The sequence below is a fragment of the Dermacentor albipictus genome, chromosome 2, assembly GCF_038994185.2.
Source record: "Dermacentor albipictus isolate Rhodes 1998 colony chromosome 2, USDA_Dalb.pri_finalv2, whole genome shotgun sequence".
NCBI classification, from domain to species: Eukaryota; Metazoa; Arthropoda; class Arachnida; order Ixodida; family Ixodidae; genus Dermacentor; species Dermacentor albipictus.
The window spans coordinates 197972729-198000164 of record NC_091822.1 but is presented as its reverse complement, the minus strand read 5'-3'; the positions used below and the strand labels follow the sequence as shown (position 1 = coordinate 198000164).

Here is a 27436-nt window from a genome sequence, read left to right as displayed (position 1 = left end):
AAGGCCACGAATTGACTTGGTGCACCTTTATCTCCCCTCGGCTCGTCTACGAATCGTTCAAGGTCGCTCAAGTTCTATGTCGAAATCTATATGTTTTATTGTGCATGTAAAAGCGTACTGTGCTTAGACGCTTCCAGGACACTTGTAATGAGCTCCTCAATGCTGCAGACAAGGCCTGCACCTTCCACCTTTCTTCCACCTTTCTCCACCTTTCTTTCACCTTTCCACCTTTCTCTTAAACGTTGACTACGCGCTACAATTATCAAAGTAGCGCGGGAATGACGAGGACTAGTCAAACACAGACGCGGGCACACATTTATCTTTGTCTTACTCTACCACCGGCGTTAATTTGTCCTGGCCTACTGCATGCAGCGTCAACTCGGCCAGGAATGGCGAGCAGTGCTTTCGAGCAGCGACCCGTACCAGCGTTGGGCGAGTTGTCGAACGGGTAGGAGGCCACGACGGCACCGCCGTGGAGGTTTCCGGACAGAACGAACGGGATCTGGTGTATCCAGCGCCGCACGGCTTCCGTCTCCGGCTGCTGCTGCTGCGTCTGCGTCTTGAAGTGGTCCGGGAAGTTGCGGTTCAGGTCCACTCCACGAGCGTTGTACCTGCGCAGCCGGCAGAGACAGCAAGATCGAACATCGCTTCGACTGTGGAAATGCGCTAGTTTGCCATTATTTACGCCGCAATGAAGTTTAGCCGCTATTAGCATCGCTCGCTGATATTTTTGAAGAGGAATAGATATTTCTGTAGGTCGTGCAGTACCGGGTCAATGAAGTTCAGAGAAAGAATAAGCATAATCTGCTAATAATTAGTTATGTGAGATGTGCAGCTGCGAGCGACACTTGAATGTTCGTTTAAACAATGTATGACGCGATGCAGGTCAGGCTGCACGTTGTGAGGTCGGCCATGGCGAGTGCCTGTACAGAATGACCAAACCTTTAAGGATTCCCCTGATTAGAATTCCCTCACAGATAAAACTCAGACTTTGTAACAGGTCACGACGGCCACTTTTTGACCAAGTTTAAATGAAATGCAAATAACGTGTTATCTTTAACAATGGCAAATTCTACATTTCGCTTGTGAAGTTTGTATTGATGAAGAATGGGCTGCACAGAAATGCCTTCTGATTGTGCTGCTTGCTCTAAGCCGTTACCTTTGGATGTGAAATTTTTAACATGTTCGGCTTGCCAAGAAGGTTTCCACCTTGGAAAACGATGCTCTACAGTAGTTGAAAACAGCTACGCAAAAATGAGTACAGTTAAACGCGAAACCTGGCTGTGCCAAACATGCCGACCGGAAAAAAGCACACAAGGAGACTTGACACAGACAGCAAAATAAGAATCGTTTGCAGAGCAATTTATTGCTGTAAATAAAAAACTAGACCGACTTGCATCTAGTGTAGAAATACTCGCCACGAAGGTGCAGGAACTTCTTACATTTAGGGATTCGGTTGGAAAGATAGAGAACGCGATACAGGAAGTGCGGACTTCAATAGAATTTCTTTCCACAACATATGACTCGGTATTGGAGACAGTCAACAAAAGTCAGACGGAAGTGGCGGAATTACGTTCCAAGGTTGACTCGCTGTCTTCTACCGTCCAGTTACAGTCAGACCTGATTGGCAAAATAAGTGAGGAAACGAATGAAATGGTGCAGTACACTAGGAGAAAAAATTTCGAGATCCACGGGCTTCCCAGCAAGCCAAAGGAGAACTTGCAATCCTTCCTCATTGATCTTGCGCAACAACTTGAGTTACCTAACTTTGCAGCAACTCAAGTCTCTGCTATCCACCGTCAACCCAGTAGGGACAATACTGCACCAGCTATTCTTGTCCAGATGTGCTCCGTTGAAGCGAAGGAACAATGGCTTCGATCACGTAAAAACTTGCCAGGATTAGTTCAGAATCATTTTCCACGGTTGAATTTCAATGAAAACCTCACACGGGTTAATCATGAACTGTCCTGGCTAGCTCGCACTAAAGCAAAGGAAATGTGCTTCAAATACGTCTGGGCTAGAAATGGCAAGGTGTTTGCAAGGAAAGCAGACGGCGCTCCACTCGTTCGAATGAATGGAAAATTGGACATGGAGAGGCTTATCTAGTCATGGGTAGTTCTTTCAAGGTTTTCAGTGACCTTTTAGAAGTTTCTCGGTTTTTTTTGTTATACGGGTAATGACGCTTTCCATGTTACTCACGTAAACATCAGAAGCATTCGTAAGCACTGGGGCTATTTACTAGCCATTCTATCTTCTATTCCACTGCTTTTTGATGTCATCGTACTCACCGAGATAAACATCTCGCCAGGTCTATTCTCTAGTTTCGCGCTACCGGGCTATCAGTCATTCTCCTTTTTTCGTCCAGTCCGGAAAGGTGGAGGCGTGGCTGTCTTCGTAAAAAACACTTGGTCAGTCTCCGAATTCAAGTTGCCTTTCGACCATGCCGAAACTGTTACTCTCCGCTTATCTAATCCTCGATTTTCATTGGCCTTGCTTTGTGTATATCGTCCCCCATGTGGTAACAGGCGTCTTTTTTTTGGCTGAGTTCGACTCTGCGTTATCACGTCTAGGAACCCATGAACGTATTTGCCTCACAGGTGACTATAATATAGGTGCGTTACGTCCAACAGTAGCAATAGTTGCTGATTATTTAGATACACTATCTAAATGGGGAATTGAAATGACAATCCATGCAGCAACTCGCGAGGAATTCCTATCTCAACGTCTTGTTTCACCCTGCATTGATCATGTAAATGTTAGAGCCCAGAATCTGGAAGTAAAATCTACTATTGCACAGGTTAAGCTTTCTGACCACTACTCCGTCTGCTGTTCACTGAAACAGACTGTTGAATCCTTTGTTATCGGAGGCTATTAACTCTATCAAACAAATTTGTATAATTGATCCAAGGCTTTTCGATAAACTAGTCCAGAAAAATGACTGGGATAATTTTTTATGTACTGTGTCACCGGAAAACCTGTACCGCGAATTTGTAGCTGCGTTTGATGCTTTTAGGCAGGCGGCAACACGCGTTGTCACAATCAGGCAACGTAACCTGAGCCAGAAATGGATGACAAGCGAAATCCTAGCAGGTATAAAGGAAAAAGACTTGTTGTGGACTAAGGCAAAGCGGTCGTCAAATTGCAATGACGCACGGTTAAGATATAAATGTGCCAGAAGCAAGGTGAATGCAATGATCAGACTTGCGAAGCGCGTTTATTTTAGAAAGAAATTTCAAGAAGCTCGATCTGACATAAAGAAAACATGGTCCCTAATCAATAATCTTAGAGGCGGCAACATTTCAACGCCTAAACAGCACCTTTCGTCTTATTTTTCTGCAGACGACGAAACTTTGGCAAACTTATTTAATCAGTTCTTTTCAAGTGTCTCAGGATCGAGGACACGGCGACCATCGGTGTGTACTTTAACAGATAGCTTGCTAGATTCCGCATATCTTCCTTTACTGTCGCTTCAAGAATTAAGGTCTATTGTCTTCAATCTTAAGACGAACAAATCACCTGGCTTCGACAAAATCTCTGTCAGTGAGCTCCAGAGAAATTTTGACGCAATGAAACATGTATTGCTATCTCTTTTAAACTTTGTTTTGGATGGTGGTGTGATTCCAGTTGATATGAAAACCGCAATTGTAATTCCGCTTCATAAGCAAGGTGCACGCAATAGTATAGAAAATTACAGACCTATTTCGATAATTCCCTGTACAGCTGAAATATTAGAAAAACATGTGGCTCTTACGGTAACACAGTTTCTAGATAAGCATAGTGTATTATCGATCATCACATCAGTATGGATTCTTACAGGGGAAGGGTACACAAACACTGTTAGAAGCTTTCTCTAACCTTTTAAACTTAACACTAGACCGTAACCGGGTAGCATGTGCCCTCTTTATGGATGCCCCTAAGGCATTTGACAGTGTTTGTCATGACATTTTGCTACAGAAACTGTCTCTCCTAGGCCTTCGTGGATCATTCATGAATTTATTAACTAACTTTCTGCAGGATAGACGACAATGTGTAAAGGCGGGAAATAGTTTAAGTGTTTTTACCAGTATTCATTCTGGAGTCCCTCAGGGCTCAATATTAAGCCCCCTGCTTTTTAACATTTATGTAAATGATTTTTCCAGTGTAGGAAGTAATTATATATATCAATATGCCGATGATACTGTTCTTGTATCCTGTGCAACTATTACTCTGATGCAATCAGCTCCTTACAGAATGAGGCAACTAAAGCTATGAACTGGTTTGCAGCTAATTTAATAAGTATCAACCCTTCTAAAACGCGACTTGTGTGTTTCCATTACCCCATGAAAAAAATCCTGCCTACAACATCATTATTCTTACACACATCGGACTGTTATGAATGTACATGTCAACCTGTTAAAGATACATCTTCTGTTAAGTATCTTGGATTGCTTTTTGACTCATCTTTTATGGAACTCGCAATCATCCCACGTCTGTAAAAGGTTGCGCGCGGTCTCCTGTGCATTATACAACATACGATGTCTTACGCCAATCTCCGTTCGAAAAATTATTGTCCATGCTTTAGTCTACAGTGTGCTACGTTATGGCTTGACTGTATATGGCCATTGTACCCTTAGGTGGAGCTCAAGAATTAATTGAATTTTACGTTCACTGCTTTCAACAGTGGCTTACGATTTGTGTCCAAAGCACGATGCAGACATCTTTAGGTTGTTGAATTTGCCAAACTTCACTTCCCTGATTGTCGAAAGCGTTGTAATTAAACACTTCTGGAATAATGATTTTAAAACACGATATACGCCTTTCCGCTCCTTAACACCGAAGGAACACTACGTCATCCCCAGGACTGCGACAAAGTACGGAAGGAGAACGCGGCAATACTATGTTCCAGCCATATTTAATAAATTGCCAACACCTGTGCTAGAAGCAAACATAAGACGTGGGATTAAGAAACTACTTAGAATTGTCGATGTTTAATGTAACATTTTGTATAACTGTTCAACATTTTGCTCCGACCCACTAATAGATAACTCCGCTATTAACCCTGTGCAATTTTCTGTGACCTGACTGTCAGGCACTTCCAGTCAAGCCCTCTGAGGCTTTGGTAGGCCTGCTATATGTACTTTGTTTTCTTTATGCACAATAAAGGTTGTATTGTATTATTGTATTGTTGGGCTATCCTCATTCGCTGTTGCTCCACGTTGTCGTTAAGCACTGTTTCCTGTGCGCTTCTCCCTCACCAAGGCCATAGGTCGTCCCTCTTCGGAGGAAGATACAAAGCAATTGAACGCAAGCTTACTTAGGGGACATTCGCGCACAAGAAAGACAAGTCCCGAACACCCGCTGCATTACCGTCCCAGCGTGCCGGTACAGGCTCCCTCCTTGGAGATCTCGTATCCGTCGGGGTTCATGCTGGGCATGATGTGGATGCGCGTGTTGTCCAGCAGGTAGCGCACGTACGGGTCCACGTTGTAACGCGTCAGCAGGTGCGCGATCAGGTACACCATCAGCTGCCGGCCCACCGCCTGCGCACGTTCATTATTCGAGCGCGCCGCGGGCACGGTGCAAAACAGCAGCGATCAACTGCGCCGCTGCGCTTCGCGGAAATGAAAGGCCCCGGGAAGGAAAACTAGAGAAAACCATTCCCAGTCGCGTGAGCACACTTCCTCCTCGGTATAGTCAAGCCATTTCTTTCCGTACGCTGTAAGTGCCCGCACACACTATGCAGTATAGTACACGCGAAAGATACGAATCGTCCATTCTTCTTCATGTATGAGTGAATGACACAAAATAAGTTTCGTACAGCTAACACTTCTTCCAGTACGTGTTAATGCAAAATGGTGGTTCCTGAAGGCTGAGCAACAGCAAAAACAACCAGGAGGTCCCGCTGCAGCTATGTGCTATGGAACCGCCTCCTATATACATATATATGTAACAATATCAATGCGGAAATAAGTGATTGTGATTCCGAAAGAAAAAACAGCAATAAAAATATTTCCTCGACCTCGGCTTTCCTTTTTTTTTTTTCTTGTCGGCGCCGTGATCAGCCTGCATAATTACCAAATGCAACATGTAATGTTGGAGAGTGCGTTTTAAAACAATTTGAATTTGCACTGAAGATGCACAAATTTGTAAAAACTAAAATTAATCACAAGGCACCTTATAACAGTAGGTAAAATGCTTTAAACGCAAACGGCAAACCCACTAAAACACAACCAAATAAAAGAATAACGGGACGAGCCACGCAATTGAATGCAACATTGTGAGCATTAAGCAAGGGGCACGCGCTTGAAGAACTGCGTTGCACTTATAGCAGAGACCCAACCATGCTAACCACGAAAGAAAAGTAGAAGGAAAACAAACAAGCAGAACCCTTCTCCCGATCAATGTCGACGTTAATGCGATTAGCATTGAAGCAATGTGGCGACACACCGCCGCATGGTCACCGCCGCCGAAATGAGCAATGCGTGCATTTGCTGCAGCCGGGCCTCGCGCTGTCCTCCGGACACGCTGTCACCATTCGGGCGCAGACCCGGTGGTCCAAGTTGTGGCGTGAGAGGAGTCAGGCGCGAACATACCGCAAAGTGTGTAAAGTTCCCAAAAGAATGATGTTCGCATTAGAGACCGGTTTGGTAACGTTACATATTTCCAAGTCATACTTGGCACTCGTAGTGGTTGTCAGTATCCTCACCTAAAGTATATTGCGCTGGGAATGACAGCGGGGCCCTCGCCATGCCTCTTTGCTATTGCTTGCTGTTTCGTTTTCAATGCTCTGGGATATGACGCGGCTCCACTTTTCCACATCTCGCAATCTTCACCCGAACGGAACAGCCCAACCATAAGATTCGAAGGCGACGGCGCGGGTTTGCGGAGAAGTTGGCGCGACTCTTCATGTTGGCGACGTTTACTGCTGGGCCATTTCGTACAAGTTCCTTCTTCTTTCTTCCTTCGCAACGAGGAAAAACGAGCACGAAATTAAAGAAATAGAAAAGAGAAATTTGTAAGTAAGCGTTCATGCAGTCTGCTTACGTGACCTTGTTTAATTCTGTGCTTGTTTATACATGCTAAGACGTCGTAAGGTCGCGTCGGGCACAGGTTCTTCGAAAGAACGCCGAACGCCGCAGGTGGCACTGTACTAAACACACGTACGCATAAGAGCTGTCCCGATGCCGTCTTTAAACCACCTCAGCTTTCAATTCATAAACGGCTGCGCGATTCCTTTCAGTGTCCGGAAACACATACATATATGGCAAACATATCTGAATTAAAGAAAGTGGTCGCAGAAATACGCGACACACAGTGACGAACTCTATAAAGTAAGTGCGTAGATTCTCGCAACAACCGGCCAATACGAGCCGACAGTGGCAGAAAACGTCCTTCCGCGAATTCAGGACGGCCGTGGCGAGAAGGCTACTCTCGCGGCACCACGACAGGATTTCTAGCGAGTTTCGCCGACCCCGAATTGCGCTCCCACCGGGCCCTAAGCGACGCTGCTGACCGACACGGAAGCCGCCCTCTGTCCCACGCCTTCCGGTGAGCGAGATTAGAGCCCAGCATCCGGGGCCTTTGCCCCGCGCACTGGGCACATGCTCTCGTCGCCCGTGCTGGGCGAGTTTTCAGCTGTGCGCAGCGCTGCGAGATATATATATACTACGTGGATATCTGCGGGGCTACGGGCTATAGTTGCGCCATTTACAGATGAACAGAGGATTTGAGAACTCTTCAGATTTGTATCGTACTGGTTACATAAAGCGCTGTCACTGCCTCTTCTCTGAACACTCTCACGTTAAAAACAGCAGCAGCCCTCAAATCAACGGAACTGGGATGAAATAAAGCTTACAAAAGCTTTGCACAGAAATGAGCGTACTCTTAAGGCTGTCCTTGACGTCGAACCAGCATTAGAAATAAAAACAGACACACACACACACGACCGCTATTGGCGGCGGTCATCCAATCACTTTCCACTCGCCGCCTTCAAGTGGGCCATCTTCTCAATAAAACGTACCGCAACCCACTATGCTTCGGCCATTGCCTATAAGTCGTGAAGGTCCTCGGCCGCTGCACATTTCGCCTTCAGTGTGCCTCAGTCTCACTTGCACGACCGTCACGTCAACGTGGTGCAAAGCGAAAAAATTCTCCACAATTGCCACAACATCGAGGTACATAGCGATGGAAGCATGATTTGTAGAACAGCCGGGTGGATGTTCGAGAGAGCTTTGGCCGTGCTACGAGGGCTGTAAGAAACAGATTTACAGCTGGATTACGAGAATACACGAATATGAAAGAGAAGGTCCTGCCACCTTATCGTCCGTGTAGCACGCTTATGATAGCAGGAACGTTCAGTTGCTCTTTTCGCTAGCGCACAGAAAGAGCCAACCGGATAAACCAATAGTGAAAACTACCAGTGCCTTAGCGGAGAGTGAGGGAAGAGAAAACGCAGGGAGGTTAACCAAGGAGTTATCAAAGGTGTGCATGGGTACCACGGTTGGCTACCCTACACTTGCATTTGTGTATCATTTATAATTATTTATAAGTATTTTGGTATGCACGCTCAGCGTCGGGGAAGGAAACAAAATCTTCCACCGAATCATTTTATTCATATTATTTATTCGTTTATTTTCGGCAAAACGGTGTGTAAGGAACATAACCGTTTCTTTTACGTCTGCTCGTACAAATTTTTCTATTCCTGCTTGACGTGAGCACAATGAGCACCTGGCGGTTCTCCCCCGTCTCGCGTTCTGACGCGAACTTTGCCACCTTCGCAGAAGCTGTGGACGCGCGCGCGCACATAAGCAACAGGTATAGTTCAGCGCTTAGCGTAATGTCAAGGCGCAGCGGCCGCTGCCTAAACTCGTACAAGAGGAGTGAGTGCACAAGTGGAATCACCTCGTTGCCGTGCATGTTGGCAACGTACTTGACGTTGGGCTTGAGCAGCGTCTCCTCCTGGGGGTCCTTCGTCACCAGCAGAACCCACAGCTCACGCCCTGGAATAACACAAACAGGTTTCGTCCGTCGAGCTTGCTTTCTTTTTCTTCCAATTCTGCGCCGGAAAACGCCTTCTATTTGCCATCTATTTGTCACGTGCGCGATCTTTAACCCCGCAAGAGCATCCACAAAATCAGGCTTAGCTGAGCAACCTGGATGCTAGAAATGTGGGTCGCTAAATTTCCGCTCCTTGCTGGTCCTGTCCGTACGGATTATAACGAACACAGTGGGCCGTGGAGCACAGACACGCGTAAACGTTTACCAGCGCCCAATGACACTTGTCCGGAACATTTCGCACGCCCTTTAACCGTTTTCTAAAGATAAACTCGTTATTCGCAGCGGACGTCGAAATCGACATATAAAGTTTCAGCACAAGTTACAACTCTTCGAGACTTCAATGCCGACCAAACAATACAGAAGGGTTCACAGAGGAGTGCAGGTAGGTTTGAAGCGCTTAACATCGGTCGAACAAAAAACGTCGCTGAAGCCAATGCTTCGACAAGTAGACTTGTCTTCGGCCGACCCGTAACGATCGCCGCACATACGACAGCGTGTCACGCACCTTGCACGGACTTTCCAGCGCTGTACAGGCGTGTGAAGTCCGGGTAGTTGGTGGAGACCTTCTTGAGGAAATTGGTCATCTCCTCGTGGTTGAAGTAGGTGTAGTCCTCGGAGCGCTTCTTTCCTGTCGGCGTGCCGGACTGTCCGCGTACCTGGCGCACCGCGCACAGGTAGAGCAGCAACAGCGCCAGCGCCAGCGCCGACCCGCACAGGCTCCGGGGCTTCATCGCCGCGCAGCGTCCTCCTGTGACACGCGGGAACAGCGGGGGGAGGGGTTACTGCGTGAACGAATTTAGCGAAAGTATGTTCGGGTTAAGAAATCATTTGCACCTACGACAGAACACGCTCAGGACGGTGGACTCTTAAAGCATAAGACGTACGCATAAGACTCCCGAGAAGCTGGAGATTGGTTTATACCAAAACACGTATAAAAATTATGGTCGACGAATGCTTTCTTATTGATTACCCTTTCTATTAAATTCGTGGGATGATTCTGTCGTTTAAGAGAATGATTTCTGTTTGCTTACATCCGTACAAGCAAACTTAGGAGCAAGTTGTAAGATACTTTTCCTTTTTTTTTCCTACAGCATTGTTGTTTAGTTTCGCCTATCAAGGCCACGCGGCATGCGGAAGTCGCAATTCAGATCAGCCACTGCGAAGAAAAGCACGCAAGTGTGCGAAAACGAGGCGCCCGCACCACGTTGCACAAGATGACCGCACCAATAAGCCGTAAATTCCCTCGTGCTTCTGAAGTATAGGGTCCATTCTAAAGACAGAGTACAAAAATCCAACAGGAGCAATTGCTGCGCTTGCTTGGGCAAAAGTATTAGGGTTGGAGATGCAACGCGAAAACTTCTGAATTCCTGCACATTCTGTGTAAATATTTTAAAGGTCGCCTAGCAATTGGCTACAATTGTTAATGCACAGCCTAAGCGGACTCTTTCGGCACCGACTGTGCTCCGAAGGCAAGGAATTTAACGGCACCTATCATACGAAACTATCAGAAGAGGAACACATAGCTCGCAGTCCTCAGGCAAAGCAACAATCTGTTGCAAAGTGTTATTTATACTTGACAGAATGGAATACGTAGAGCGATGTGTGCCTTCATTTTGGAACACCGTCGCTCGACAGACATGCAAGTGCTGCCACGGGTATTTAACTAAAGTGTCGAAGAGCCTGGCTTGAACTATTTTTTTTTGTACAAATTTCGCCGGCTATAGTTGTAGTCGATATATGCCGCTGATGTCATCAGGAAAGCTACAGCTTTTCCGACCACGAGTCTAGCCAGAGCTAGCGATTTTAAACTGCTTGTCGTGCTTTCGTCGTTCAGTCACGGATTAAAGCATACTACTGCTGCAGCACAGTGAGAATAGATGCCGCCGCGGTCTCTCAAGAAGAGCGATTGTAAATGTGAGTAAAACCAGGGGCAAGGAAAGGGAGAACAAGCGAGGCGTGCCGCGACTATCGGATGAGACCTCAGCTTCTGCGCAACAGTGTTGGTGGAAACACGGGCGTCCACACAGGGAACAACGCAAGAGGAAAAGACGCGCACAGAATGACTTGTGCCTTGCCGAACCCCGCTGCGGCCGGAGGCAAAACGAAAATGGTCTCGTTAAAGGCGAGGACACCGAAGGCAGTCACAGCGTCGAAGAGAAAGTAAATCATTCCAGACGAATGGATGTGTCGGAGAAACGATGGTGCAGTGAATACGAAACATAAGTTAAAGACCAATTTATAGATCTGACGTCAAAATTCAAACTTTGACAAACACAGTAGGACTGTTGCGAGAAACAAATGTAAGGAGAAAAAATGCCTCTCACGTTTCAATCCGCACTCTCGCAGTCAACCGGCAATATTAACGACGAATAAAGGTAGTCGCAGAAAAGCGCCAAAAGGCACAAGGGTAGCTGCTTACTGCGTGAATTATCGAAACGGTATTTATCGCAGGAGAAATCGTTAAATTCAGCGCGCCTTGCTTTTCTTTGATTGCAAAGCGAGTCCGCGAAAACATCGCGAAAGGCAGCAGCACTATCCTCAGTGGGTCATAGTAATAAATGCCAACGCGGACGACTGCAGGCAACCGATAAAGCGTCCTAGGACTTTCACCGAGCCAATTGTGTGCGAGATGCCAGCGAGTCGAGTAGAGACGCGGAGCTTCTGATCTTCAACGTTGCAAGCGACGGAATACTTGTCGATGCCACCGAGAACAGGCCTACGAACATTTGCTATGACACCATCTACGAGAGCGGACGTTCGTGTTGAAACATAGGATTAAAAAAAAGAAAGAAAGAAAGCAAGAAAGAAAGAAAGAAAGAAAGAAAGAAAGAAAGAAAGAAAGAAAGAAAGAAAGAAAGAAAGAAAGAAAGAAAGAAAGAAAGAAAGGAAGATGCTCTCGCTAAAAGGAGATGAGAAAAATAGAAAGGTTAACCAATCTGATGACTGCCTGGCAACACTGTGCTGGTTTAAGGAGGTGACCGGAACGAAAGCCCTAATGCGTGAAGCTGTTGGCTTTCCCGCCCGAATTCATGGCACTTTGTTTAGATGTTGGCGCCTCTACTCCTGCAGTGCCCGGCGGATTATCTATGTTGCGTTCAGTATGGTAGCTGAATTTTTTTATTTAAGAGGAAGCTTTAGCTCGGGCCCAACTCCGACGCGGCGTATTCAAATACATGTAAAACGCAAAAACGTTTTTCTGAGATAACCCGTGGACCGATTTTAATGAAATTTGTCGCATGTGGTAGAGAAAGTTAAATTATAGTGCCTGTTGGAAGCGGAATTCCGATTTTGGTCCTGAATTTGGTTTAAAGAATTTTCAAATATTCGAAAGTTTGAGAAATATAGAAGCACGAAGTTTACAAATTCATAGCTCTGCATCAAGAACAGAGGTCGCGGTTCTGTAAACGGCATCCATTAGACCATTGAAAGCGGACAAATTCGATATGTTATTTTACAGCTTACGTGAATTTGGTAGGTTGTTCACAAATGTTCTGCAAAATCTGTATTTCTATATTACACATTTTTTTTTTACGTTTATGTGTAACATATCAATTTTGTCCGCTTAAGATGTACTATTAGATGCAATTCAAAAAATTTTATTATCATTTTTTGTTGTTGAGTTACAGAGTTGTAAACTTGATAGTTTTGTTTTTTGAAAATTTTCGATTTTTGCCACTTTTTCAAAAAATGTACGGCATAAATAAAAGAATTCGAGATCGGCAGTCAATGGATTTTAAGTGTTTCTTTTAAATGCGACAAACCTCATCGAATTTGGTGCAGTGCTTGCCAAGAAAAACGAATTCTCCTTTTACATGTATTTAAATAGTAGCACTCCAGCTACTATCTAGAAACTTAGCGCGTATCTTACAAGAGCATTCTTAATACGCTGAAGCGAGTTTTCAGGCCCAGATAGTTCAGCAAGCAGTTAGTAATTAAATAATTACAACGACAATAAGCTTTTTACTCAAATAACATTCCTTTTTTTAAATGTGCACTCTTCGTGGCCAAAAAATAAAAGGCGTACAAGTTGTTCCGATTATTTTTTTTAGCTGTGTCGGGTATTATAGAGTTAAGTGGCGCCGACTACCCCTTTCCACATAGAATTTCATTTAATGAAGACCATGCAGATGAAATAGAATTGGATGGAATGGCGGTGCTGTGGCAGGTCGCAATCACAAATAATCGCCCGTAAAAGGCGTCTTCATTCATTCTTCATCCTCGCTTGCACGTTAGTTCACCCTGCAAGTGCATGCACAGCGAACCGGATGAGTTGAATAAACGCTGTTTATTGTTGATGCGAAAGCGTCGAATGGCCCACGAGCCGAAAAAGCCGGCGCCTGTCGTGATGTGCGGCAGCGAAACGGCCCCTGAAGCCCCCCCCCCCCCCCCCCACCGGCTGCGACGCCTCGACGGGGCAGGGCGGCCAACAGGGAACGCCTTCTGCCGCGATAGCGCGCCAGGTGTTGCGTGAGGAGGGAGGGCTTCGTCGGCGACGCCGCGAACGTCATCCTCGCTGTCCCTATCGGAAGCCTGTGTCATCCGCGCGTTCCTTGACCGCGCAAGCCTGCGTTCTAATTGCGCATAGGTAAAGCCTTCTGAGATGGTCAGAGAGAACTTGACCACCTACCACGAAATTACATTGTATACTATAGGAACAACAGAAGGCCGCTTCCACCGTCGAAGAGAAGCCCTAATAAATATCATCAAGCGGCATGGCGAAAGCTACAAACTGACAGGAGGAGCAGGAGGAGGAAATAAAGAGAGAAGGCAGAGATGTTAACCAGAAATGCGTCTGGTTGGCTACCCTACTCTGGGGGACGGGAAAGAGGGAATAGAAGGACAAGATAGAGACTTTCCAAAACCCCTATTATACATTCCAATGCCTACCCAGGAGTCTACACCCCCGAATGTAAGCTCTACGGGGCCACAAAGGCAGATTTAGAGCCCATTTTATCCGAATGGAACAATCTAACACCGAACAGAAAATGACAATTATCGAAGAAGTAAGAGTGGAAGGATGCGGTGTCAAGCTCGGACCCGGCGGTTCAGCTGCAGGCCGTCAGCTGGGCTTTGGAAGTCGCCGAAAGACAGGACCTCACGACCATAGCGTGCGGCACCGGAGAACCTGATTGGACGGCCACCTCACGCACCCTGGAAGCCCACTAAAATCAACGAAATTTTTTCTGTTGACGAAATAAAGTTGTTACCATCTAGGCAAGGCCAACTCAAAACGCGCGAAGCGTCTCAGACAAAGTGACGAAGTGCTCAGGTATCCTCGGATTTCTGTTTTCGTTTTCTTTTTCAGTGGCTGGTGTGACGCAAGAGTGCATGGCACATTCCCACTTGCTGACTTTTCGGTAAGAAGTGAAAAGAGAATAAAAAAATCCCGTTTAGATATTTTTTTAAAGTAATGCTTCTAGTAAGAAAACATTTGTTGATATTGGGTTTTATGTACCTGCACTTTTTCTTCGTTTGTCATGGTATCTGCGACGTTTCCTGTTCTGTCGTTTGTATGTCCGAAGATGGCAGCGTCCTGCTCCTTGCGCTATCGCAACCATATTCTTAAGCGCGTCAAATAATAAGATACGCCGCCCATCGGGGCACGATGAGTGACAAGGCGTGCCATTAACTGCCGTCAACGCTGTCTCGTCCTTGCCGCAGCGTCGATTGAGTGGTGCGCGCCCTCGCCTCTCTGGCTATAGAATGAGCGGCTCTGTGTCAGACCCTTCGATGTGGCGGGCCGGACAAAACGGGCGATGTTCGCTCGGACACATGCCACATGCTCTCGCGCCAACCTTTAAGGGGCGGCCAAGGGGGCTTTCCCGTACACGGCGTACGGGAAAGCCCCCCCGCACCTATATCCACGCAGCATCCGGGAGTAACGGTTCGGCAGCTGCGTGCGCGCATGCTAGGAGCGCACGCACGCGCTGAAGGCGGACGCCGCAGCCGGACGTTCCTTCCTGTTATTGAACGCGCATATACGGGCAGATGCGCCAGCTGAACCACGCGGTCACGTTTGGGGGAAAAAAAAAAGAAACAAGCTACTTTACTGAAATTCGAGTTGATTCGTGTGCTCCGCTGTACCATGAATGTTCGCAGCAGTGGCAGTAAAGTTTTTGTTTTCTTCTCTTCTTCTTCCGCCGGGTTCTTCTTTCTTTGTGGTTGTTCGCCCTCGGCTCTTCCTGAGCCGATGCCCTGCTCTCTGCTTCGGTATCTCGGCACTAACGATGCTTGACGTCAATAATTCGAACTGATTTATTTACAGGCATATAGTAACGGTTACAACGAGTATATGGAGTACAAGGAGTTACAAGCAAACAAGGAAAACGACTTCACATTTACGAATGCGGCTGAGCAAGGCCTCGGAGCAGTCCGTCGCTCCGATCGGGCACCTGACGAGAACGGTCCGTCGTCTCCTCAGCTCACACTGCCCGCCCAGCCGCACACACCCCCCAGCCAGCCGCGGGACTCGCACCGGCGGTGGCCGCCGCTCGAACCCCCCCGCGGCGCCTCGGCCCGACGCAAAACACTCCCCAATTACTCCCTTCTCCAGATGCCGCTACAGCGGCTCGCTGCACGATTTATGGCCCTCGCCAGAACCCCTGCCGCTCCCTTTTTCGCCGAACAGCGTCCGGCCACCGCCTTCCCAAAGCAGGCGCTCTCTGGAAGCGGCCAGGGTGCGAGCCAGCAGCTCAACATTGCCATGAAACACATACACAAAACAGAGTGGGCCCCAGAGAAGTCGGGGAAGCACGCACTTAAGCAACGAAAATAATGCACATATGAGCTTCACCAAGCCGAACATTCACAACGACCTTACAGTGGCCCTAGAGACAATGACGAGAAGTGGAAGGAATCATATGTACTCGAACCAAAACATGTACAAAAGTGGAGCGAAATCTGCACATCGCGTTTCAGTTGGTCGTGGAGACGTTGACGACAGCTATTACGCGGAAACATTGAGAAAAACAGACAAAATGAGCGGGGCAAGATCCACTTAGTAGTGTTCCGCCAGCTTTTATAACCTTACGAGAAATACATGTCTTGCATATACCAGCGCAGTTAGCACTTTATGAAACGTGCTTCGTACTCGCAGACGCCGGCGTTTTTCGCATGCCTTCTCAGCGTAGCTCTTTGGGTCGCACTGTGACCGAGAATGAATCACCACCAGGTATAGCTCAATTCGGCGATGTATGTTTCCAAATTACCTAATTACTATAAATGTATTTAAGACTATCTTCTATGCAAAAACGAAATACAAGTTAAAGAAACTGCTAAGGCGTATCGGTTTGTAAAGGCGTATTTGTTACTCTCGTTTACCGGTATTTGCTTGTGTTCGTGCATGTGATTGTGCAATTCCATTGCACCGTGACTGTCAGAGTGGTGTATGGTTATTTGTTATATCTCATGTTCATTTTGTTCACACGCATTGCTGTGTTTCTATGTTTCATTATTCTCAATGAAAATTATTTTCATAGACACTGTATAAATTTTAATAACTCTTTTTCCTGGTATGCTATACTCGAGTTCGCTGCTTATAAGTAATTCATTAATCTCCCGTGTATGGTTTTGCTGCCTGCCAGGCTCTAGGCTTTGGCAGGCCTGTATGAATGTACTGATTTCATTATTGGCAATAAAGATATCATTATTATATTATTATTACCTTTGCCTAAAACTGTTGAACTGTAGCGGTGCTGCCAAGAAACCGTGCGTCTGGTCGTGCGCGAGGTGTTTCGTAGTTGCATATGCATAGAAGATTCACAGGCAACATCTGTAAGTGTTCATATCCTATTAAGGACACCCACGAAAAACAGGTCATTGCGGCACCAAAGTAATGGGGTATCAAGAGAACAAACAGCGCACAAGCGCCCAATTGCAAGACTCGGCCCGTTTTTGTACGTAGCTAATGGGTCTATACAGTGCATTTGCTTGCACGCTTTTCTTGCCTACTGTGGATACGATGCTACTGCGCCGTGCAGCTACTTCGAGTTGTATACAACGCAGCCGCTTACCTACCATCAATCTCACGGCTCGTTTACGATTGAGGATACGGAAGGACACGACATAAAAGATGCGACTTCGTGAATTCTAACGTATATAACTTCTAGTTAGTTTTCTGTCTCAGCGCGTGCGTATACTCTGTGAGCGTGCTTATCATTTTCGGTCCCCTCCTATCTTGAGAAGCGTCGATTGTTCATTACGCATGGGGCGCATGTTACGTGACTACGTCTTGGACCTGCAACGGATTGCTTACACGCGGCGCACGCAGCGACGGCGACACACTCGCGCACCTCCTGCTCGTCCGCCCGCGCTTTGGCGGAGGCGAGTGGTGCGCACAGCGCGGGATGGACGTGGCAGTCGCTCGATGTGCGAACAAAAAGTGCGAGGTCAGCACTCCCAAAGACACTCCACGCTCGAGGCCATATCTGCGTTGCTGAAGTTCCTGAGGTTCACGAGACAACTTAATTGACTGAGAACGTTGCCGGCTATAGACCGCTGGACTGCGTACGCAGTTTATGTCGTTTGTGCTCCTCTATCTGTAAACCCTCTCGTCCCACGCAGGGTAACCAGCCAGGATGACCTCCGACCTTTCCATACACCTTTTCTCTCTCTAGCTATATATTTTCTTCTGAACCTGTAGACTTACTTCGCTACCATTAATCACTAGTCTCCATTATATAGTTGTTACTTTTGTTTTCTCTCATTGTCCTCACTCAGTTAAGAGTTCGAGTTAGCTGACCACGTAGAGGCCAACTTTTCCGCAGTTCGCTGTCAAATAATCGACTGTGACCATTGGAAAAGTAGTTGCCATTGGCACCACTACTGCTGTCATGAACTATTAGCAACCATACCGTGCGCCCCAGCTAACGTTAGCCAAGCTTGAAGCTAAAAAAAAAAAAAAGAAAGGAAATGTTGGTACGATGCACGGTTCTGAGACTTATATGGTGTTCGGTGGTCTGTAATCTTTTGCCAGCAAGATAGATTTATGTACTAATTATTTGGCTAACTGTAACAGATTAAATTGAATAAATTAAACAAACAACTTCTATAGCGTTAGGTACTTGGGACAACCTGTTTATATTATAGACTAAGGGCGCGAGGAAAGATGTTCGGAAGAACTGGGTACTGAACTGCACAAACGTTCAAAGTCGAATCCTTATACGAAAGAGGAAGGTATGTTTATACAAAAGTCAGAAATCATCCGCAAGAACGCTGAAGTATCTTGGCCTACGTTCGCAAAATCGTTCGTCCAAGCAAGAGCAATTCGTAAAACAACGCACGTATAAGGTGATCGCGAAAACGCAAGAGGTGATAGCGAAAATTCGCCGTCAACTGACAAACAGGTCTTACGAATGAACAAAAAAAAAACTGAGAAAATAAAGAAAACCACTTCGCGGATCCGGTTCTCGTTTGTTGGCGAGCAGACGCCCCGTGTCTTGGCATAGAGTCAGGGTGCTGCTCGCATTAATGTGAATGAGATGGTCGACAACAATGGCGAAGCCATGCTCCGACGCGGCCGTTGAAGAAAGCGGCGCCCCGTTGTGCGGAGCGGTCCGAATTTAGGCCACCCCGGGGCGGCGTTATTTGCGCTGCGCGATCAGCCGGAGGGTCGCCCTTTGCGCTCCGCCGAAATGCGGCCGGTGGGTGAAACCCGCGACCTGGTCGGCGCGAGCGCGGAACCGATCTGCGACCACCGTGCGGCTCAGCCTGTGGCGCACGAGCGAGCGGCGGCGGGGAGAGAGCGGGACAGGCAGCACAGCGATGCTCGGCCATTTTATGACGCTATCACGGGGACACGCACGCAAAGGTGCGCGGGTGCCGCAGGTTCCATCAAGTCTGCCGTCGGCGCCGATGTTGCCAAGGTGTGTGAAGAGGGGCTCTCTCGACGAGCATCTGAAACACTTATCTGCTGCTGAGCGACCGGCTGCTGACGTGAAGCGGCCAGAGGGCCGAGGGATGAAGGCGTGTAATCAACAGCGCATGCATATTTGAGACCTAAAGACAGCGCACATCGTGTTATACTTAACTCTTGCATATATATATATATATATATATATATATATATATATATATATATATATATATATATATATATATATATATATATATATATATATATATATATATACACCCTAAATAGTTCGTCCGATGCTCGTTCTCTACTTCCACCACTGCACATGTGCAACGGCTCCTCGAGATGCAGCGGAGTAGCCAGGGAGAAGGAGGAGGAGGGGGGGGGGGTCACAGTACACACGTGCCTCTCTCCCACCTACTGATCCTTCCGAAATTTTTATGTACCAGGATGCCGCTTGCCCAGCACCCCTGCACCCACTCAGTCCCCGGCGAGGTGCCCCCCCCCACCCCCCCCCCACCCCCTACCGAAAAAAATTTCCAGAAACATCGGTTTGAAATTACTATCTTGTACCTATGATTCGCGAGCAGGCTTCCAAACGAGACACAGGCTTCGCCTTTCGACCAGTTTCGGAAATTTCGCAGCAGCTCCCATCACCTCCAGGACAGTCGAGACCGCTAGCCGCGGTGAGCCTGCGTCAGCTGGCAAAGCGTGCTTCGCGCGCCTTATATAGGCCCAGATGCAGGCACGTTGTTCGCACGGGGCATGCACGACAGCGCGGATAGGTTGTCGAGTGCTCGCACCCGGCGGGGCTCCCGAAGCGACACAGTTATCGCGGCACTAAAAAGCGATCGCCGCTTTGGTGTAGCGCGCCTGCCGGCCGTCGACTTTTCCGGCGTAGATTTCCACTAGCTGCGCGCTCCACGCTTCGCGGAACTGCAGCGGCACGGCAGAGGAAGGAAGCCCGCACTGCGGCTTCCCAGCACCACAAAGGCCTCCCAGGTGTGTGCAGCCACGGCGCTCACATCCTTTCCCGAGCGTGTAACGCTCCTCTTTGACGACGTCGATTTCTCTCTCTCTCTCTGACGTTGCGGCAACTACGAATGCCATGGAATGCAGCCGCATTGCAGAATTTAGCGCTCTGCGGGAAACGTTCATATCGTAGCTACGATCGCAATGACGCGAGGATCGCGCCCGAAGAACATTCAACGGGGCCACTTCGAGTGTGGAAAGAGGATGCGAGCGCTTCGGCGTGGTATACGCCTGTTTGCTCGCTGGCGGCTTTCGCCGAGGAAAGTTGCCTTGCGTAAATGGCAGTATAGTGTTCACCGCATACCCTATACGGCCCCGTATCTCCGCGTTTCAGTCGTTGGTGTAATAAATGCGTTTCTTTTTTTCAGAACTGCTAGTATAGTTCTCAGTGTACTGGCTATTCTATACGCCATCGTATATAGAATCTGAAAATTCGCCAGCCTCACTTGAACACGTGAACAGGCTGTACGGCAATCGATTGCTTCGATTTTAAGAGCTTTCACGTTGGTCGAAAAATCTCTTATTCGTGCTTCGTGAGGCAAAATTGCACAATTTCCCCCCGGTCTATGCACCAATCCAATCTTTTTGAGATAACGGCTATCCGGTGTGCGCGTAGCGGCTCTCGTTCATTCGAAAGCCAACTCACCGTACGAACAGCGTTTCGGAACGTCGCTGACGTCATCGCGAAGGACCACCATCTCCCGGAAGCCTCACATTGCAAATCATTCGAACGGTGGCTGACCGGTAGCTCTGCCACTCAGATCTGTTTTTTTTTTTCTGGCGGCTTTGTTAATTTAGCGTGTATTCTCTACAGCACTATGCTTACACATTTAATCACCTTGGCGTATAAAGCAAAGCACAGAAACAGGATACAAGGAGTGGTACTTTGTGTCGAGTTTCCGTGCGCTGCTTTATACGTCAAGATGATTGGTCACCCCCAACCCTCGACTTTGCTCTATACACTGAAGTTGCACATTCTGATAGACGCGATTTTCTTCACCACGAAGCGGTTCGCAAAGCTCGAGTCGTGTCTGCAGTCCCGCGTCACCACACAGGCGAATGTCAAGGCGGGGATCGCGATAGAATTACCACCATCAACCGGCGGCGTTTTTCTCAACACGCTGCCACCCGCGAGGCACAGGCACGCGCTGTTAACGGCCCGCTGCGTCACACAACCGTGTCTCTCTTCGCAGTCGATTGTTGCTTAACGCAATCGGCTGTCCTCTAGAGGCGTCATTGTCGAAAGTAACAGATCGTAGGCTCGGCGTTTCAGAGCACGACTGAAATCCCTATAGGCACAGCAGGCACCATAACTGCCACTGCACGCGTGGTGACGGGGCACTCATTTTGTTTATGCATGCATGTGTACGCCGCATCGGGGGAGCCAGCAGCGCGTAATGTATGCGTGTGTCGCGCACACTCGTTGCATGGCGGGTGCCGCCCTGTCGACGGCGGCCACAGGTTGCGTCGGGCGCCGCGCCCAGTTGGACTTTCTGGGACGACCGTGCATACGCCGCGGGGCCCCGATAATACCGTGCAGCGTTACGGGAGCTATGCGAAGTTAACTGAGACAATCGTCTGCGAGCGGCATCCAGAAGTGGCGCCTTTTGACAACATGCTTTGAAGGAAAGTGGCTGAAGGAAAGAGTTGTCGCAAGCGACGCAGACTGTGGATGAAACATGTGACGTGCGCCTGAACGCTTAGCGAGAGAAAGCTGTACCGTCGACCCATCGCCTTCCGCGAAGCCGTATCAGGTTCCCTGTGTTTCCTTGAAATGTACTACACTCGACGATTATCTTTACGTTAGTAAGTTCTTTTATTTACTACCGTGAGAAAGCCGTTAGAGGGCGACTAGTTCTCTTACTTCGATTTCAACAAAAAAGAAGCGCTTGCCACTCGTGAACACGCATGGTACGCGGCAGCAATTGTTCCCGCCTGAGGGTTTATATTGCAACCACGAGGTTCCAGCGATGTTCCTCGTTCAACCACTTTATTCTACCTCGAGGTCAGTGTCACCGACAAGCCGTCATCTTTCGGCGCCGAGTAGGTGCGTCTATGTTATGCCGCGCAATTGTAGCGCTGTAATCAATGCCCATCGATATAGCCTTCGTGACATTGAACTTGGCAGGCTGACCACACACAGCGTATTTCTCTCGTGGTTAAAGTGCGGACACCGCGTTGAGCGCAGTTGCGCAGAACGCGCGCGGATATCGCACGTTCTGCGTGGCTGCAGACCACGTCGCACTGCGCGAGCCACGCGATCGGCCACTCGGTGCCCGTGCATAGATCATGCCTTCGCCGTAACGGTTGCAGCCTCGCGAACGGGTGCCCTACTTAGTTTCAAGAGATTCTGGAATAGCCACGAGCACTATCCCAAGGCCAAGCCACAGTTGGGGTCACACGCTATGTGGCTCGTACGAACAAAGTAAGGAAACAGTAACACTCAAATATGCGAAGAGGACATGGTTAGGTTATGTCGAGTAGAAAGTCACGAGACAGTAGCGACATGTGGAACGTACGATATTGGGACATTGGTATGGCACTTGGCATTGTCCGTATAGGACGCGCGTGAACCTTGCAGCGCCCTCGAGGGACGCAAAGTGCGCTCGCGTTGTGCCATGCGAAGTTGACGCAGACGGGCCCTCCTGGCTTTCCTCGGAGCTGAGCAGTTACTCTGCGCGTGCGGCACAAATTAACCGCGTTGGCTAAAACTAAGATGAGGTGCGGAGCCCTTCAGCATACACATGACTGCCTCTGAGGTATATTCAAACATTAATAATGACATATCACGCGCATACGTAAAGGTACACCCTCCTCACCTGTGGTGGGGGCCTTTCTATATAAGCACCGTATCTAACGGTGCAAACTAATGCGTACATTGCGTCCCCATTCCCTGATGTAACTGCTGCGCTTTTATTTTACGAAACCATGCGAAAGCCATCACGACTGATTGGCGCCGGACGTGTCGAAGTTATCGAAGAGCCCAGCATAGCTCTGACAAATAAAAAAAAAGCAAGAGAAATGTTCCCGCCCATATACGCAGCGACGCTCTACGTGATGGTTGTGCCACAGCATCTACAGGCAGTAACGTAGCCGCCAAATGAAGAAACCAAAGGCTTAATGAATGGAACTGTTCAGAGCATTACTGGCCAGCACAGTGACCATCGAAGCTGTCAAAACACACGCCACCGAGTATTAGCGAGCGAAAACAAACACCATCACTGACTTGCTTTTCTTTCTTTCTTTTTTTTTGCTGCTCTTTCCGTGGTTGCGTTCTCTTGCAAAACAAAAGGTTTTGCGAGTTTACTTGCTTTTATCTTCCCAAATCGCGTAATTCGAAAATAACGAACAACCGGATATATCAAATTTCGCCGGCCTTAAAGCATCGTCCGATGGGCGTGCGACATTCTTTTCTTTTGCTTTTCCTTTTTTCGATCTCGATGAGAGCATCCTGTCTTCACGCTGTGTGCGTTCCGTCACGTCGACTGATTACCGTAATGGACAGCAGACTATACGGGTGGTCGAGTGCGTACGCAACGGAGGAACGCAGGTTACCGGACGCGCTGCAGGCCTTCCACAGCGCTGCACGGCTTCGGCGTCCTTCGGGGACCCGCCACAAGCTTCTCCTCGCCGCAGCCTCCAGTTGGCCGGCGCCGACCGCTGCCGGCCGAGCAGCGCCGCACAAGTCTTTGCGGCGCCCATCTCGGCTTTCGGCATCTGTTACGCGCTGTCTTTATCGCTTCCTCCACATCCCTCCGCTTCCGCTGACTCACACGCCGTTCTCTTGCGCATCTTCTTCTTGGCCGGGGTGTAACGTTACCGTTGAAAGCTCGTCACTGCAGCGTTTACCCGAGACCCGTACTAAGCGTGATACATCAATACATTTATATTATTGCGGAGGAAACGAATAATTTACACACGTGAAACCCCCGCTCGGTATTATTGACGAGCGCGCAATACCCCTCCCTCCTCTGTCCCCCCCCCCAAAAAAAAAATAGAAAGAAAGAAAGAAAAAGTTTGCAAAAAGGTTACTGCTCCACGAACAGATAAAAATTATTAAGCACAGCGGATAAAAGCTCCTTTGTCTCTTTGTTGAAACAGGCGGAAATTAGTGATAAGTGAATCAGTGTTGTGGGCCGGTTGAGAAGAATATCACCACAGCGGGAAACCAAAAAGAAGGCAGTGGACAAGGCGCTGTGATACGATTCTACATGCCCCCCGTTTTCTCTGTTAAAGAAATATAAGTTACGGGGTTTTACGTGCCAAAACCACAATCTGATTATGAAGCGCGCCGTAGTAGGGGACTCCGGATTAATTTTTACCACGTGGGGTTCTTTAACTTGCACCGTAATCTAAGTGGACGGGTGTTTTTGCATTTCGGCTAGCTCTAATGTGAATGCTGTGCATTGTTCCTTTAGTGTAATAAGCAGCGCATGTTTAAGTAATCGCAGTCTTTGTCGTCCCCTCTTTGTGTGTTTCGTCTACGGCAATATTTCTATAAATGTCCCCCGAAGTAACCGTTGAATTGCATGTGACGCGACATTGGCCTAATTTGAAGACCAGCGGTCCCATGTAGAACGTGTCTCCGCCCGTTTGAACCTGAGCTTGAAACAATAGAGAGTTTTAGAATAGGGGCCCCCAACGTTTCGGGGCCCCAAAGAAATAGCGTCGAAGCCACTGCGCATAGACGAGACCCAAACTGCGTTTCGGTTTTGCGTCGGGAACGCTATTTCACCGATTTAGCGGGAGCCCAAACAGCGGCCCCAAAAGCTTTGCGTCAGCAAACATGGCGGCACCCATCGAAGCGAGGCCTCTAACCTATAGCACCAAACTGGGTTTGATTCGTGGTAACGCATGAAGCTCGCAAGCTAGGAGAAGTGACTGCCGTTATCGGTTTCTCTCAACTAGCATGTGTTATGAAGATTGATTCCGTAGACGCCGCCGATTCCGCATTCGATTGTGGATTTTATTGCTCCTAGGCCTAACACGGCTAAGCTTGGCTGGTGAAGGCACGTAAAGTTGGTTTGCTCAAAACTAAGCGCAATTAATTGTTTGCTCCTTACAGAATAACCTCCAAATTGTAATTAAACGCGAATACTCGCAAGTCGAAATTACTATTCCTATTATAAAATGGTATATATTTAAATTATTTCTAATAGCTTTTCTTTGACGCCGTAGTGGTGCTGTCAGCGCAAGACGCTATCCGCAAACGCAAATCCCTATTCCAAAACTCTTCACTCCTTCGTGCCCCAATGCTAACACCCGCAAAGCTCTTATTCTAAAACTCTCTAATAGCGCTAACGATGAGAACGAGAACTGTAGACACAGGATGCTCGCTAGCTGACAACTCAAGACGCAAGTATTTTATGTGTTCACTGTCCGCGGTGAGTTCGATGGGAGAGTTAGCTGTTGGGCTATAGACGGTACAAGATTCTAAAGAACGGGACAAGTGAGGCACACGTACGCTTTCTCACTTACATTTTTTACTTCCTTGTCCCGTTCTTTGCGCAGTTTTTTTTTTAATGATATGTTCGATATTTTTCAACAAGCCTTAAGGCCTTAAGCTGTTACTCACCGCTAGCTAGTCCTGTGAAGGTGTTGCTTTTCGCGATGTTGTCCTCTAGCGTGTTTCACCAGTACCCCAACTCTACCAGCTTTCTCCTTCTACTGAACTCAATTCAAACCTGTTTGAGCTGAATTCAGCGGTTTTACTCACATAATTTTACGGAATAAAATCGCGTGGATATGGAGCCCCTCGCCATCCTGCAGCCGACAAGCAAGCTCCGCGTTGCGTTACAACCTGGATGTCCGGCAAACCACCACTCGCAGTTCTCGTGGGCGAGGCTGCAACGCGATGAGCACGTGGTCCTTAGCTTGGCACTGCGACGGCGTGAGCCGCGCCTAACGCGACGCCATTATTAGCTCGCGGTGCACCGTCGCTCTCCGCGTGCACACAGGCACTCGGTTGGCAACGCCGCTGCCTTATCGCCTCATGACACGGCGAAGGCACGGACACTTCCGATCACGTGCCTGTTTGTTTGCCGCGGCCAGCCATTTGCAATCGCCAAGGCACTCGGGGATGGCGAACGAAAGCGAGTTTGAATAGGGGAGGCCTTCAGCCTTGAAAACAAAGTGTCTTGTCCTCCCCGCACACAAACCTTCTCGCTCGCCTGCGTCCTACTCTGGCGGAAGCAAGCTGGCAAGCCGTGTTTGTGCACGCGTGCATAGCCGCGGGCCTGTCGCAATGCTTGCAGGATTCCCCTGCGGGGTTTACTCCCTCCGTGCAGCCCGAAAAGACGCGCGTCCGAGGCTGCGACAGGATGTAAGCGCGTCGGTTACTATAATCGCCGTTTCTCGAACGGGTTCCGAGGATTTTGCATCGATCCTTCTTACGAGCCTGAATGAGCAGAATGTGACCAATGGACTTAATATCTTGTTATATTGTGCTCAGGTGCGGAGAGCTCAGTGCGGGTTCCGGCCGTTCGACGAAGCGAATTAACGTTGGGGGGTATTCAACTGAGATTTTCCTTTTTGGTTTGCAGTCGGCTTCTGGGCTTACGATGCTGCCTTAAGAGCTCAGTCACGTTAGCTGCGTACAAGATATATATTGTGGCAAGCGCAAAAATGTACACGCTTAACCCTTTTGCATGGTCACGAGTTTAACGAGTTCTATCGATTACGCTAACGTCTACGCTACGCAACTTTGTACAAGTTTATTTTTGCCTCATTCAATGATGAACGATAAGAAATATTCGTTAGGAAGCTGAGTTGATTTACTTGGTAAGCGAATTTGAGGCGGTGGTCGGCTCCTTTGGCGCCAGTGACACGACGGATTCCTCATCCGACGGATGTTTATAACATGGCATCCTACGAAGCTGGTTAATTTTAGCAGGTGACGTGGAACAGACAGGACTGTAATGTTACTCGGGACTTCTCAGGGCCAACAGCATGGCTCAGAAATTTCTTGAGACGACTGCAGCGTTCATGCGTGCAACGAGTGACGCGTGTCGTAACAATTCGTGGAACAAGCAGGCTGTGTCCAGATGGAGACAGTCCCAAAAAAGATATCAACTATTCTTTCTTCATTTCAACGAAAATTTTATGAGTCGGAAATATCTCTCCATAAATCGGAGCCAAGCTTACTATTTGTTTGTTTCAGCACGAACGAATCTCAACCGAGAGCAGGTGGAAAATGTGGCTTATGCGATTGCACGATGTTCCGACACACTGTGCTCAGTACGGAAGAAGCACGTGAACCAGTTAAAAAACGAACCATTCAGAGGTATAAGACAATTCGACTGAAGGTGAATTTCAGGTAGCAATCCCATGATTAGCCGCCATATATTCATCCTCGGAAGGGAAGAAACTAACGATTCCGCCAGTCATCCGCTTTGCGTCTGTTTTGTGTTCACCTTGTCTCGTAGAAGAAGTAACGAAATATTTATGAACCACACGGGCGTCCAAATGAGCCCGTTGTTTTCTTTTTTTCGGTGCTCTCACGACGCTTGAGTCGCT

The 27436-nt window shown here is 48.0% G+C and overlaps 1 protein-coding gene across 8 annotated transcripts in view; it reads right to left on the bottom strand.

Moving 5' to 3' along the window:
* LOC135904510 (carboxypeptidase D-like) overlaps positions 1-27436 on the bottom strand; it is a 175136-nt gene that overhangs the window by 21563 nt on the left and 126137 nt on the right. For 6 of the 8 annotated variants that reach the window (XM_065435295.1, XM_065435294.1, XM_065435297.1 and 3 more), the window contains 4 exons: positions 9542-9784; positions 8881-8978; positions 5347-5519; positions 424-611 (listed from right to left, as the gene is read on the bottom strand). In XM_065435295.1, coding sequence (XP_065291367.1) covers positions 424-611; positions 5347-5519; positions 8881-8978; positions 9542-9767 — 685 coding nt within the window. In that variant the 5' untranslated portion in view covers positions 9768-9784. Of the gene's footprint in view, positions 1-423; positions 612-5346; positions 5520-8880; positions 8979-9541; positions 9819-27436 lie in introns of all 8 variants that reach the window. The other 2 variants (XM_065435298.1, XM_065435299.2) reach the window with 1 other exon arrangement.